The sequence below is a fragment of the Anguilla anguilla genome, chromosome 13 (assembly GCF_013347855.1).
Source record: "Anguilla anguilla isolate fAngAng1 chromosome 13, fAngAng1.pri, whole genome shotgun sequence".
NCBI lineage: Eukaryota > Metazoa > Chordata > Actinopteri > Anguilliformes > Anguillidae > Anguilla > Anguilla anguilla.
The window spans coordinates 9,935,743-9,949,566 of NC_049213.1; the positions used below are offsets into that span (position 1 = coordinate 9,935,743).

Sequence of the window (13,824 nt, forward strand, 5' to 3'; positions counted from 1 at the left end):
TTTATAGTGTAACAAACAGCAATATTGACAGTCCCAAATAGGATTACAGCAGCTAGTTTACCTTTATGCTTTACAGCTTGTTCCAAAATTACATGAAAAAGAAAAAATAATCTGACATACATTGGACGAATTACCTGTATGCTATTAGTGGAAAATTACATACTTGGGATGCTATTTATTTATTTATTTATTTTTAGGAGGCAACAAAAGTCGTTATCGCTCAATGAAGCATATGTCAGGTACTCCTGCCAAAACGTAATCCGCTTCGATTAGCACTGAAAACACAGAAACCCTCTGGATGTGGAATTAACTTTTCATTTAACACGAACAAAATGTCGCTGGCCATATGCTTCATAATTAGGCTACGGTTGTCAGTACAGGTGCCGACCGTCAAGTTTTATTTTCCATCTAAAAATATATATATATATCTCCTAAATCACCGATTGTGTCAAATGAATCTGCATTTATGGCCAAATATCTTAACTTACCTGCCAGTCTAACCTCTCCAATAAAGACATCTGCGCTGATCGCTAAACAATTCCAAAGGAGAGGCTACGGCTGATGCGTTAGTGGTCTGTGCTGCCGATTACACCTGGATCTTGACACCCATACACTCGCACATGCGCACTATACTGTGATTCACCTGCGCACAAAACATTCCACTGGTATCAAGCATTCCAATCACTATAGCTGACAAAGATCGATTGGATTCCTCACAAGACACATTCAGCCTGAAAGCTGAAATGGTCCAGCATGTTGTGTCACGATTCAATTATAGGATGAAACTCATAAAGCTTACACGGGCTATTCAAGAGCTAAATTTATGGCTCCGACCTGATAAAAAAAGGGGGGGGAGCCGTCGCACACGTGAGTCTCAGGCTACGTGTCTGATTCCAAGACCATGCCACTGAACAGCAAATGAGAATTCATTTAAAATGTAAAAATAGCTGTGCTTTATTTTAACACCATGAAGATATTTTCATGCGGGAAATTTCAATGTACTGTACAGTAATACCCCCAAGCATTTGATGCGTTTGCCTAAGTATACAAACGGAAATTTTACTGTTCATCATATGGCCAATAATATGAAGAAGTAGGCTAAATAAAACTAAGGTAGGATAATAATAATAATAATAATAATAATAATAATAATAATAATAATACAAGAAGCATGTGCTTCCGAAATAACGTCTAGTCTTTTCGCGTTTTACGTTTTCATGTAAAATAAACTGAAATTTAAATTAAGTTTTGCGGAGATCTTTTTTTTCTTCTTGGTGAGGATAGTACTGCATTTTAAAAACAGTCTGTATTTCTTTAAAATGACAAGAACCATACAATATAATTGGAGACATAGAATTACGTATTCCCGTAATTCCCGACGTTTTAAACGATACATGCAACATCTGCATTTCTGAATTATAGATTTTCCACAGAGAAATCAACTCATGATGTAGGCGACGTGAATTAGGCTACTCTACACAAATGTAACAGGCCTAGTGTCCTTACCCTATAATATAAGAAACGATCATCGTCGCATTTATTGGCAAACCAAATTATGGGTCACATTTTGGAGTACGCCAAACGCAACAGATTTGGATTCGACACGTACTGGAAAGCAGTTTGATAACCTACGCGCATACACGTAGAAAAGTCTAATGTGATCAATCAAACTTAACCATTAAGCACAACGAGGTTGACTATCTCGGCAAATCACAGGAAAAAAACTGCAAATGCACTCCTTCGAATACATTTTCCTAAAAGCAACTTCAAACGTTTTATTATCCACGCCCAACAGTCTTTGGTTAAACAAGCGCGCATCTGCCTTTTGTGTGTCCGGCTCCTTCGGTTGTACTCCGATAGTCAAATAAACGAGCAAAGAATTATTAACATTTGATGGATCATGATCTATACGTCCACAAATATTCAACCTGCAAAACGCTGAGCTGAGGATTTATTTAAGAATATTCACTCGAAAGGTCATCATTATTAGATTCCAAGTGTCATCCATTCCTTCCCCCAAAAGCTATTTATCTTGACAGTGACTATTAGCGGTGTTTTTAAATACCAGCAAGGGCCCACAGGCCATTCTCTACAAGTGAATTTTCAAACAAGTCTGAAAAGTAAGAGCAACGTCAGTTCTTTCTTTCATGACAGTCTCACCCGAGGCAACATATCGAATGTAGATTTCAAATGTGATTATACGATGGAGGTGTATGTGCCCATGAACGAAACATATCTGCTTCTGGTCTAACTGCAAATACTGGCGTTGGAGTTTTGATTGTTAATCGCCAAATTATAACCGAAATAAGACATTAAGCCAGATCTAGTATTTTTGTTATCCTTGGTGAAAACTAAAAAAACAAAAACAACTAACACTAAACACATATAATGAACAGATTTTATGCATTGCAAAACTATATACTTATAATAATAATAATAATAATAATAATAATATAACTATTTTTATTCTCAAAACATTGCCTACATGTCAAAATTGTTGCCCGTCAAGGTGCTGCTAAATCTGCTGAATCTACTGTACGTAAATTCGTCTCAGTCTAAAGGAACTCTATCGTGGGCTTGCATCACTTCCTGTTTCACAAGGGTATAAAAAATGAGATAAACTCATTGTCATCCATCACCATTGGGAAAGCCAAATAACTGTCAAATCAAAAGAGACAGATTGTTATTTCCCAACAAAAATCAAGAAATGACACCAAAAAATACACAGATAAACATTCCATTGGGCTCTGTTAGCGCAAGAATTTAAGCCTTCAAGAGGACACAAGTGCACCCCGGTCCGGGAGTACCAATGCCGTGTCTGGTTTTTGTTCCATCGGAGCTCTATCACGGAAGTTTGATGGATGATTAAAGGATAATTACACCCTAAATCATTTTTTTAAAGCTGTAACTGTTTGTATGTCTGAGTCCTAATATTCTGATTGGTGAAATGCTGAGTGCCTCCAGCGCATGGGCCCCTGCGTTCATTAAACCTGATCGTTCATAATGAATCCAGTGATCATTTAAAATGAATCCAGTGATCATTCAAAAATGAATCCAGTAATATTGTAGGTTTGGACTGAGCAAAGACCAAGACCATCTCAGGTTCCTCAGGACCAGGGTTGCCTACCCCTGATCTAGACTTTGCCAAACACCACAGGAACTGCACCTGGAACCTAGTACTGTTCAGGTGAGACAAAAATGTAACTTACTGGCCATATACACTGTCTGCATAAAAAGAGGGCAACGTACCATACCTACTGTCTAATGTGGTGGATCACTGAGTCTTTGGGGCTGTTTTTCTGTCAGTGGGACTCTTGTAAAAAGCAATGGCACAGCGAAATCCATGAAGTACAAAGACATTTTAGCTACTGCAAAAAAAAAAAAAAAACCTACCTCAGAATCAACACAGAAAAGATTCTGTGAAAAGCAAAATCAATGTTTTGCAAAGGGGCCCTCAGTCTCCGGAATTAAAGCCTAAGGATATCAGGGACGTTGAAAGGTTCTGCATGGAGGAACGGTTTGAGATCCCTCCAAATGTGCTCTCCCTCCTTATCCAACATCATCGAAAAGACCCAGGGCTCGTTATCCTTGCCAGAGAAGACTGCACTACGTACTAATCACATGGGTGCCAATAACTCTGAAAATGATGTGTATTTATTTTTTGGAAAAAAAATTAATAACTTGCTGTTATTTCTGTTGCTTCCACTGAATCATTAGTGAAGTACAATATCTGGCGCACACAGGCAAAAACTCTGTATCTCTGGAATGGTGTTATTCCTTGTCTAGTCTTTTTTTCTGCATCTTTATCATGGTGCCATTTATTGTGGACCTGACTGTATGCACCATTCAATACATTAAGACTAACTCTGGCTTGATTAAAAAATAAATGTTAAAAAAATGTAAAAAAAAACACTGACCCACAGTAGCCGTCTGTATCATCTAGTTACTTAAATGGCTGCTTGAACATTGCATTACTATTTATGAACGTCAGCAAAATACGTTCATGACATTTAAATGCGTTTAGACTTTTTGCCGAAGTTACAGTGTCCTGACTGTCCCGGCTTTGCTTAACCTCTGCTGCCACCTTGTGGCAATCTATTGCCTAAAAACATACACAGTGGGCCTCATTCCTAAAAAAAGTTTCATAAATTATTCTTACTTTTTTCTTTAAAAAATTCCAATGAAAAACCAATATGGGATTCATGACATGTGCAGACCTTTATTTTTGTGTGTATCCCAAGTGTATGAGATGATGAAAGCTGACGATTTGTAAATGTTATGCGCAATCCTGTTCATGTGATAAAAATAAGCAAACAGCCATGAACAAATACTGATTTTTTTATTCTTGGGAACGTTCTTAGACAGTTTACGATCAAATGCGATCGTACACATATTTTGTGGATGAGGCCCAACGAGTTGACAATTATCCAAACAATAACAATTGCACTTACATAGTGCCTTTCTCATTGCCTCAAATCAATGAATAGTGAGTGCAGGGAGAAATGTCATCTTAACCATCACCAATGTGTAGCATCTCCCGTATGTGACACATAATAATGTCAGCGGCCATTTTGTGCCAGAATGCTCACCGTGCGCCAGCTGTGAAGACGGAATATGAAGAAAATGTACCTGTGGTATGAGCTGGTGGACAGACTGACAGAACCGCTGTGACACTTTGGCCAGGAACCACTGGGGAACCGCAATACAGTCGGCACTGTGAGACCTTCAGTGACCAGGGAGAAAGGAGCTGGCCTCAACCCAACACAGGACAGGGGACCCGTCCTACATCATCCACTGCACTGGGAGATCAGAAGTACCAATTTCACACGAACGCTCCATTGATTGGCAGGAGGACTCCTCAGGAGGGTTTATCATTGGCAGGAGGACTGGTCTTGCATTTGCAATCAGGATTTAAACAAAAAACTCATTTTCAATATCTTTATTCCACTCAATCCATTGTCTGTTCTACAGAAACAAACAATAAGAAGAAAAGGATGCAAATCATTACAATGTAGAACCCGCAGAACCTTATGCCGAACGAAAAAATGAAGATCCAGAACCACAACCAGATCCAGACTGCACTCCATCTTTGAAGATTTCCTTCCTTCAAGATGCACCATTCAAATACAAAAAAAAAAAATATCATAGTGAACCGGGGGAATTACAAAAAAAAAGAAAATGATTTTTTGAAGCATTCGGTTTACTACCCTTCATCACATTACAAGTTAAAAATAATAAAATCTCACACAGGCAGCAGTTCAGCAGTGTAATAATATAAAAGCAATACTGGGGCTAATAACCACAGACGGGTGAGAAGCAAGGTAGAGCTCAATTCCATTTCAATTCAGTCCATTCAAAAAGCTACCTGAAACTGAATCCACCAATTAGAAAAATGCCCAGAATGTTCTATGAAGACATTTAAATTACTGACTGAATTGACATGCCACATGCCTCACAGTACTACAGGAGAGGCAAGGACACCTCACAGGCTGAAACTTCACAGTGGTCACTTATCTCAACTGAAATAGAACCGACCCAGGTCTGGCTATAGGGTGTTTTGGTAGAGTAACATTTTGGCTTGCTGAGGAGCAGGATATAGCGGTATCTAGGTAACTGCTGAGGCTGTGGGGGGGTACAGGGGTAGGATGGGGGGCGGGTTAGAAGTGGTAAGGGGTGTGGGTGACCCAGTTGGAGGTCTGGTCCTTGGTGCGTTTGGCGGTGCTGTGGGTGGTGAACAGGGACTTGTAGGTCTCCGACTTCTCCGCCATTTCCTGGATGGAGCGCTTGCTTCCCGCCGCGGCTGCAGGCTTGGAGAGCTTGGAGGAGGAGGAAGAGGAGGAGGAGGAGGAGGGCCCTGGGCCTGTGGAGGGAGAAAGGGGATGGAGGGAGGGAGGGACAGAGAGAGGGACAGATGGTGTTAAGCCTTGCACTGGGAGGAATGCCAGAGACAGGTGACAGAGATCGACTAGATCCCTCAGGAGACACCGTCACGCCGAAAACCAAAGCGCATCAACGCGTCGCTTCTATTGGCTATACAAATCAAATCTATATTTATTTACATAGCGCACTTCACAAACAATCATCACAATACGCTTCGCAGACAACCCTGGCCTATACCCCCACAGCAGCAAGCCTAAGGCAACAGTGGCAAGGAAAAACTCTCTGATAACAGATAGGAAGAAACCTTGGAAGGAACCAGACTCAAGGGGGGAACCCATCCTCCTCTGGTCGGCTCAGGGTGTAGGTATAAATGGCCAACACGGTCAGTCAGTCAGTCAATGTCGATCAAATTAGTGGCAGCTCAGACGATGGCTCAGATTTATCCATCACTATTTATTACAGGGCTAAAACCCCAGAAAGCCTACAAGTGCAACAAACTCAAGTTTATGTAATGATATTCAACAGTAACACCGGTAACAAAGCACAAGACTGGCACCCAACACGGACAGCCTTGTAAGCGTATGAGAAGGCGTGAGGCGCTGCTGTACTGTGCGCGGAGCGGGACGGGCGCGCTCCAGGACGGGCGCTGCGCAGTACTGACCCGAGGAGCCGCCATCTTCGCCGTTCTGCTCCGCCACTTTGGGCTCTGAGGAGCTGGCTTTGGGAGGGGCGGGGTTTTCTGAGGGTAAACCAAAAAAAAAAACGTTACATTCACAAAAACGCTGAGAGAACCTAAAGGGAGAGATTTATCCGTGCGGTTGCATTTCAGGATGGACCCGATCGAGTTGGGCAAGAGAAGAAAATCAAATCTGTATCCCGCATCTGAAATTAGGACCATGGCAAAACATAACCATAGATGCGATAAATACAGAATTAGAACTGAAAATAAATCCAGGATAATGCCCTACAGCACGGATCATCAACTCCGGCCCTCAAATCCAAATCCAGCCCTGGTTTTCTTTTCTCCCGGGTAATTAGTGCTACTGATTGGCCAGACTGTCTTCACACCTGACTCCCAGGCAAGGGAAGGGTGGAAAACCAGCAGTTCTCGGCCCTCGAGGACCGTGATTTGCCGATCTCTGGCCTAGAGACTAAGACAGGCAAACATAGGTGTGAAAATTCCAGAACGCATGACAATAATTTTGAGAAATTTTCCAGTTTATATCTAAAGGTAGTGGGGAATATTCTATGGCCATCCTTTAGAATGTTCGCAACATCCTTGTAGCAGAAGACCTGCGGCTTTAACTTTCCCTGTGATGTTCACATAATTTAATTTATTGCTGTTATTCACAGGAGACATTTTCTATTTTGCCTCTTCCTGTTGCCCTTCTTTATGAAAGGAACATCTGTACAGTTGGAAATCCCATTTATGCTTTACTGCATTATGTAATGATGCACTGAAGAAAGTAGCTTTCATACACAATCTGTGGTATCCTTTTAGGAAACTGCTATCAATCCACGTAAATGTCAATCCCACAGAAGGATTCTCTCTCATACCCTGACTGAGCCATTCTCATGGATTTTTGAGGCCTTCAAATTTACTGATTTACTGGAAATTGCATTCAAGTTTCAGTTAAAAACATGGCATCATACACAAGATTGTTGTCAACAGGAAGCTCTCAGGAACAGAATAAAAAGGAAATGAAACCGGCTGAGCTTGCGTGTTTACCAACTCAGCCACTTCAAGAGTCTAAGGGTCCCAACACCTTTCACTCCTAACCTCCTTTCCTCCACTCCCCCACTACCACTCGTCTCCTGCCTGAAAGTATGTGGAGGAAAAGAGGGGCGGAGACTAGTTTAAGCCCTAATACAGCTTTGTGCGCTTTGCTCGTCTCCTCCAGTACTGGGACACTGGAGGGAGGGAGGGAGGGAGGGAGGACACGAAGATTGGATTCTGGAGAAGGAGACAAGGTGGTAGTGGAGGAAAGGAGCATCAACCAAGTCTAGTGAAGGCGTGCTCAAACCAGGCCCTGGAAGGCAGCAGTACTGCTGGTTTTCTTTTCCGTCTGACGGTTCATTGGTCGATTAATGATACCGAGGGGCCAGAGATTAACGCACCTGGTGTTCCAGGTTTAAATCAGTCCTGACTGGAGGAGAAGAATGAAAACCAGCAGGACTACCAGTCCCCTGGGGGAGACTTGAGTATCTAGGGTACCTGCCCCAAGATGGACGACCATAACAGTGATTTCTGTCATGGTTCTGTTTTCCTGTTTGTGTCTTTCCTTGTTGGGCCACCAGATGGCGGCACTTCTGTTTTGTGTCCTGTTTAATTGTATTATCGTCTTCAATTGTTCAATTATCGGTTCCTGGTTGTCTCGTTTTCCCTTCCCTCTCTGTGGCCTGATTGTTCAGGGAGCCCTCCTGTGTCTCGTCTGTGTCGGGGCCTATTTAAGTTTCCCGTCTCCTGAACTCAGTGCTGGATCCTTGTTGGTTGTTTGGTTGTGTCATGCCTCTGATCACGTTCCTGCCCTATGTGTTCCTGCCATGATCTGTTTCCACGCGCTTTTGGATTTTGGATTTTCTGTGTTTGGTATTTTGAAGTTTACCTTTGTGTTGAAGAGTTGCCCTGCGAGGCCTTTTGTTCTCTTGTGTTCCCTTCTTGTTAGTAAAGTCTTTTGTTCATCCCATTTTGGAGTTTGAGTTTTTTCCCCTCCGCATTTGGGTCCGAACCCCCGCACACACCCTGACAGATTTCTATTGGCTCCTCTTTGATGAAATTTGAATATTAAAAAAATATATATATATATAATTTATATAATATGTATATAAATATATATAATATGTAATTTTTAAATACATATTATTTGTGTTAGAACCCAACATAATGTACCTTTTGTTTCCTCTGGCTTTGAAACAGTCTCAGCAGCTTTACTCTTCTTGGGCTTCTGAAGCAGAAACAGTGAACATTAGTGCAGGTCTGGAAATGCTTTCAGTTCCAAGCATGCTAATGCTCTTGGGGAGGAACGCATTTTAAAAACAAAATCCCTTCACCATGTAGCTGCAGCCACATGATTCTCTGTTCAGAAGAGCAGGCCATTTGCATTAATGAGGAAGTGGCCGCTAAGTGTATATATATTGTTCCCTTCGAGGGAGAAACATAATGTCTAGTAAATTATTCATTTTCTTAACGCTAAAATGGACATGTGCTGGACAGTGACTTAGGGTGATGAACAGAATAAAAAAATGTAAACTGCAATATCAGCAGTTTAAAAAAGGAGCATTCGATAACATGTTGGGATTAAAGGGAAAGTGGGTTTGATAATATGAAGGGTTAAAGAAAAGGAGTGTTTGATACTGCAACGTGGGATTAAAGGAAAGGAGGGTTTGATACTGTAACGTGGGATTAAAGGAAAGGAGGGTTTGATACTGTAACGTGAGATTAAAGGAAAGGAGGGTTTGATATCATATGGGATTAAAGGAAAGGAGGGTTTGATACTGTAACATGAGATTAAAGGAAAGGAGGGTTTGATATCATATGGGATCAAAGGAAAGGAGTGTTTGATATCATATGGGATTAAAGGAAAGGAGTGTTTGATATCATATGGGATTAAAGGAAAGGAGTGTTTGATACTGTAACGTGGGACTAAAGGAAAGGAGGGTTTGATATCATATGGGATTAAAGGAAAGGAGTGTTTGATACTGTAACATGGGATTAAAGGAAAGGAGGGTTTGATACTGTAACGTGGGACTAAAGGAAAGGAGTGTTTGATACTGTAACATGGGATTAAAGGAAAGGAGGGTTTGATATCATATGGGATCAAAGGAAAGGAGTGTTTGATATCATATGGGATTAAAGGAAAGGAGTGTTTGATATCATATGGGATTAAAGGAAAGGAGTGTTTGATACTGTAACGTGGGACTAAAGGAAAGGAGGGTTTGATATCATATGGGATTAAAGGAAAGGAGTGTTTGATACTGTAGCATGGGATTAAAGGAAAGGAGTGTTTGATATCATATGGGATTAAAGGAAAGGAGTGTTTGATACTGTAACGTGGGATTAAAGGAAAGGAGGGTTTGATACCTTTCCCGCTTTCGCTCTCGCTCTCCTCTCCTCCATCCTCCGCTGGAGCCGCTCCACCTCCTCTTTGCTCCCGTTCAGAATCATGATGTCGTCATCCTGGAAGGGGTCTCCGCACTGCGGGACACGGGAGCGAGCGTTAGCGCACCTGGGCAGGCAGGTCAGCACCTGGCCTAGCCCGCCGCGGAGCCGCAATGGCCGGCCTCGGCTCATTTACGTCCACAGACAGCACTGGCAAGAGGCAACGCCGCCACGGCACGGGACTCCGCGCTTTACATTGCAAACGACGTCCTTCCATCATCCGCTCTGTCAGAACGGCTTTACGGGGAGCAGACGTGCACGTTTTCCACCGTCAGCGCAGACGTACACAGAACTGTTGCAATGGCTTTATTTGTGTTCGTAAGGCTTCCCGTAAGTCTGTCAAGATCAAACTGAATGTGATGATCTGGACAATTTATTACCATTATTTATTTAATATTTAATCTTTCCGCCTCCATGTGTGTGTAAAAGCAGCACAGCAATAGGATACAACACGGATAACAGTACGCACAAAGGCAACAGATCAAGTGTCCCTAATCACAATTAACCTTTAACAGTAGGAAGGCCAGAGGCTACGCCATTGGGAAATTAGACTTTAAAATGAAAACTGCACCAACACTGTAAATGCAGTACACTCCTCCTTCTGCAAATTTTCCTAAATATTTGGGCTTAGAATTACTTTTTTAAATTCCAAAAAACCGACTCAGAAAAGAAATACGAATGTGCGAATGTGTTACTCTCTTGTCCGGCACACTATTGAGCAACTGGATGACAGACGCTTTCATATGAATTTCTCGATCAAGCCCGTTATCAACTAATTTCGCAATCACTCAAAATTTTACGACTTTAGGGCATGTTACACTAGCAGTATAGGGCATGAATAATTGTGGGCATTGTAGTTATAGAAATGGATTTGAACTCTGCCGAGACCACGCCTCAGACATATTTTCAATTATTAACAGAAACTGAGACTTTGAATGAGCTCCGAAATCGCAGTGTCAGGTCGCGAAAACGCAGTCAGAATAAAACTGAAGTGCAACCGATTTGTGTGTGTGGCCCCTGCTCACACAAACCACCGAAGCTGTGCATTCTCTGTGAATCTGATGAGTAAGGGAAGACTGTGTGTGTGTGTGTGTGTGTGTGTGTGTGTGTGTGTGTGTGTGTGTGTGTGTGTAAAAGTGCACTCCAAATAACAGAATAAGAGGAAGGGAGAAGCAGAGCCTACTGAATTTGTTATGACTGAAGAAATTACTTTAAAAGTACAGCACTTTGTATTTCTTTAAGTACAGTCTCCATTTTGTGTTTTGTCTTGTTTTGCAAATTTAGTGCTTTTCTCAGTGTGCCTGTAGTATGCCTTCGTACATTTTTCCCTTAGCGTATACAACAAAATCGCTATATTTTAGAAATAAGTATGTTGGAATCGATGCAGTTGTGTCCTTTATTTTCAAGAAAATAGTTTTGCTTAGAAGTGGTATCTGCACACCTTTGTAGGGACAACAGTACTACATTTCCATACATTCCACAAGAAACACAAGTGACATCAACAACACCGCCCCAGTGTGAAATGTATGGAAATGTAGTACTGTTGTCCCTACAAACTTGTGCAGATACCAGTACTACATTTCCATACATTCCACAAGAAACACAAGTGACATCAACAACACCGCCCCAGTGTGACGTCTTGGTTACTTGGTTTTATTATTTCTGAAAGCCTGCCTGCCCAGCTTTCTCAGTATACTGCCCACTTGTGTAGCATTGTGGCATTCCACCTCCAAACTGGAACTCTGGCGGGTTAATTTGCATTTTAATTTGTACCGTCTGGTATAATACATGTTGATAACAGAATTATGAACTGTACTCGACTAGTATTTATAAATACATCATCATAGTAATATTAATTATTCATTTCATTTTATAATACAATCTGAATTTAATAATTGTAATTTTGTTTTCTTTTTTTTTTTCCACATCCTGGGTATTTCGATATTTATGATCATCATCACAGTTCTAAATCACGGTCTCAAGAATTAGAACAAATGCCATACGTTCTCTATATTTTCTGTTGTTGCATTGCATTACTGCTAGTGTAACACAAGTCCCTCTGTGGTGCTGTAGCTACCCAGTACTACAGCTAGAGAGCGTTCCTCCATTTTTTATCCTTCTTCGCAACTTGTATGTTGGATTGTGATGTTTACACAGTGGTGTATAATCTATTGTCACTAAACCTTCAAGCACTCAATGCCCTTGTCCAATAGCTAATAGCTAAGAGTTCCCTCTCACATTACCAATATTCCACTTTAACTTTAATTTCTTTAGCTATGGAACATGTTTCTCTTGAGGATTACCTTTCGTTCTTAGCCCAAGCTATGTGGCTTTTCTTCAGAGCAACAAAGAACTTAGAGCAGAGATGGCAAAGTTAACAGAAGTATATTCCCAACATCTGAGAAGATCATCGATTACTGTGTCACTGAGTTAGTCCTAACCTCTCGCATGCATTTTCTCTGTATGTATGTTGCCTGTTTTTCTTGCACACCTATTTGACCCAAATAAGGTCTCTGACCACCATCTGTGCTTTGCAAGAAGGCAGTGTTGCAGCAAATCATTTCTTTCCAAGAAAATAGTTTCACAACATGTGGTTTCATGATCTAGGCCGCTATGGGTGAAGAAAAAGAACGCTGTAATGCTGGACAAGTCTGATGCCGATGGGCGATAAGGGGAAGTAAAAATAAATTGGCCTTCCTAGTGATATGGTGTAAGATGGCAAATATGTTTTAAAGACAATCATTAGTGGTATTTGAAAGCAATGCAATTCTACTGTCAACAGCCTTCTGGGACCATTCTGGATGACTGAACTTTTACTAAAGCCGCGTTTCCACCAAAATTACCCGGAACTTTCAGTCCCAGGAACTACTTTACCAGGAACTAAAAGGTTCCTTCAGCCAATGGTTGTCTGCGTTTCCACCGGGGTCTAAAGTACCGCGAAGATTAGGCAAATTAGCCCACTGACGTATGAAAAAGCGACGTTGTCGTCGGTCCATCTGTCATATGATTTCTTCTGTAACCCCATACTACCACCGAAGTAGCCTACATTATTTTCTAATAACCGGGACAGCCCGGAGGGGTTTATTCCACTTATATACAACGGGTTACCAACAATGACTATATATGGTTACTTTTGTATTTATTGATTTTCATATATCCTCTCAAACACATTCATTATGTTTTTATGCGAACATTCGCTTTCATGTCTTGACATCCGAAGCGACAGAATGCATTCACATTTATATGTATAACTAGCAACAACAGCAGAAAACATGCACACGTTGTAAACAATTTGCTGTTTGATTATTTTCTCGTCGTCAATTCCATATAGGCTAATCGCAAAATGACAAGAATAGAACGAAAACTCGGACTTGCGTGAAAATGTAAATTAGTAGTGGTACAGCCACCGTTTGCTTTCCTTCGAAGTTACTGCTAGCCGAGCAGCGAAGTGTGCTCTCCAGATGCGAACCATGCACCATAAATTAGTCCATAGTCTTCCTGGTCTTTTCGTGAAATTGAAAAATGGCAGTAAAATTGAGTAAAATTACGGCAGTCTGAAAAAGCTAAAGCGACGATTACTAGAATTAACCTGCTATTTTACCCTGACAAAAAGTGCGGAAGGTGATTTCCAGTTTGCTTGTACTGTATCACCAATGTTAATTACGCAGAACTACCGCATACCTCACATAACTGTATCAAACGTTTTGAGTCAATTACAACAAGCTAACAAAGAAAACCCGGAAGAAAATATTCAGCAACCGAATTAATCCGTTTGAATGTTTTAG

General features: G+C 41.3%; 1 protein-coding gene across 1 annotated transcript in view; it reads right to left on the reverse strand.

The window, feature by feature from the left end:
• Positions 1 to 4,924: 4,924 nt before the first annotated feature.
• rtf2 (replication termination factor 2) overlaps positions 4,925 to 13,824 on the reverse strand; it is a 37,965-nt gene continuing 29,065 nt past the window's right edge. The window contains exons 6-9 of the mRNA XM_035387826.1: positions 9,962 to 10,075; positions 8,771 to 8,825; positions 6,542 to 6,619; positions 4,925 to 5,860 (exon numbers count right to left, since the gene is read on the reverse strand). Coding sequence (XP_035243717.1) covers positions 5,658 to 5,860; positions 6,542 to 6,619; positions 8,771 to 8,825; positions 9,962 to 10,075 — 450 coding nt within the window. The 3' untranslated portion in view covers positions 4,925 to 5,657. The remainder of the gene's footprint in view (positions 5,861 to 6,541; positions 6,620 to 8,770; positions 8,826 to 9,961; positions 10,076 to 13,824) is intronic.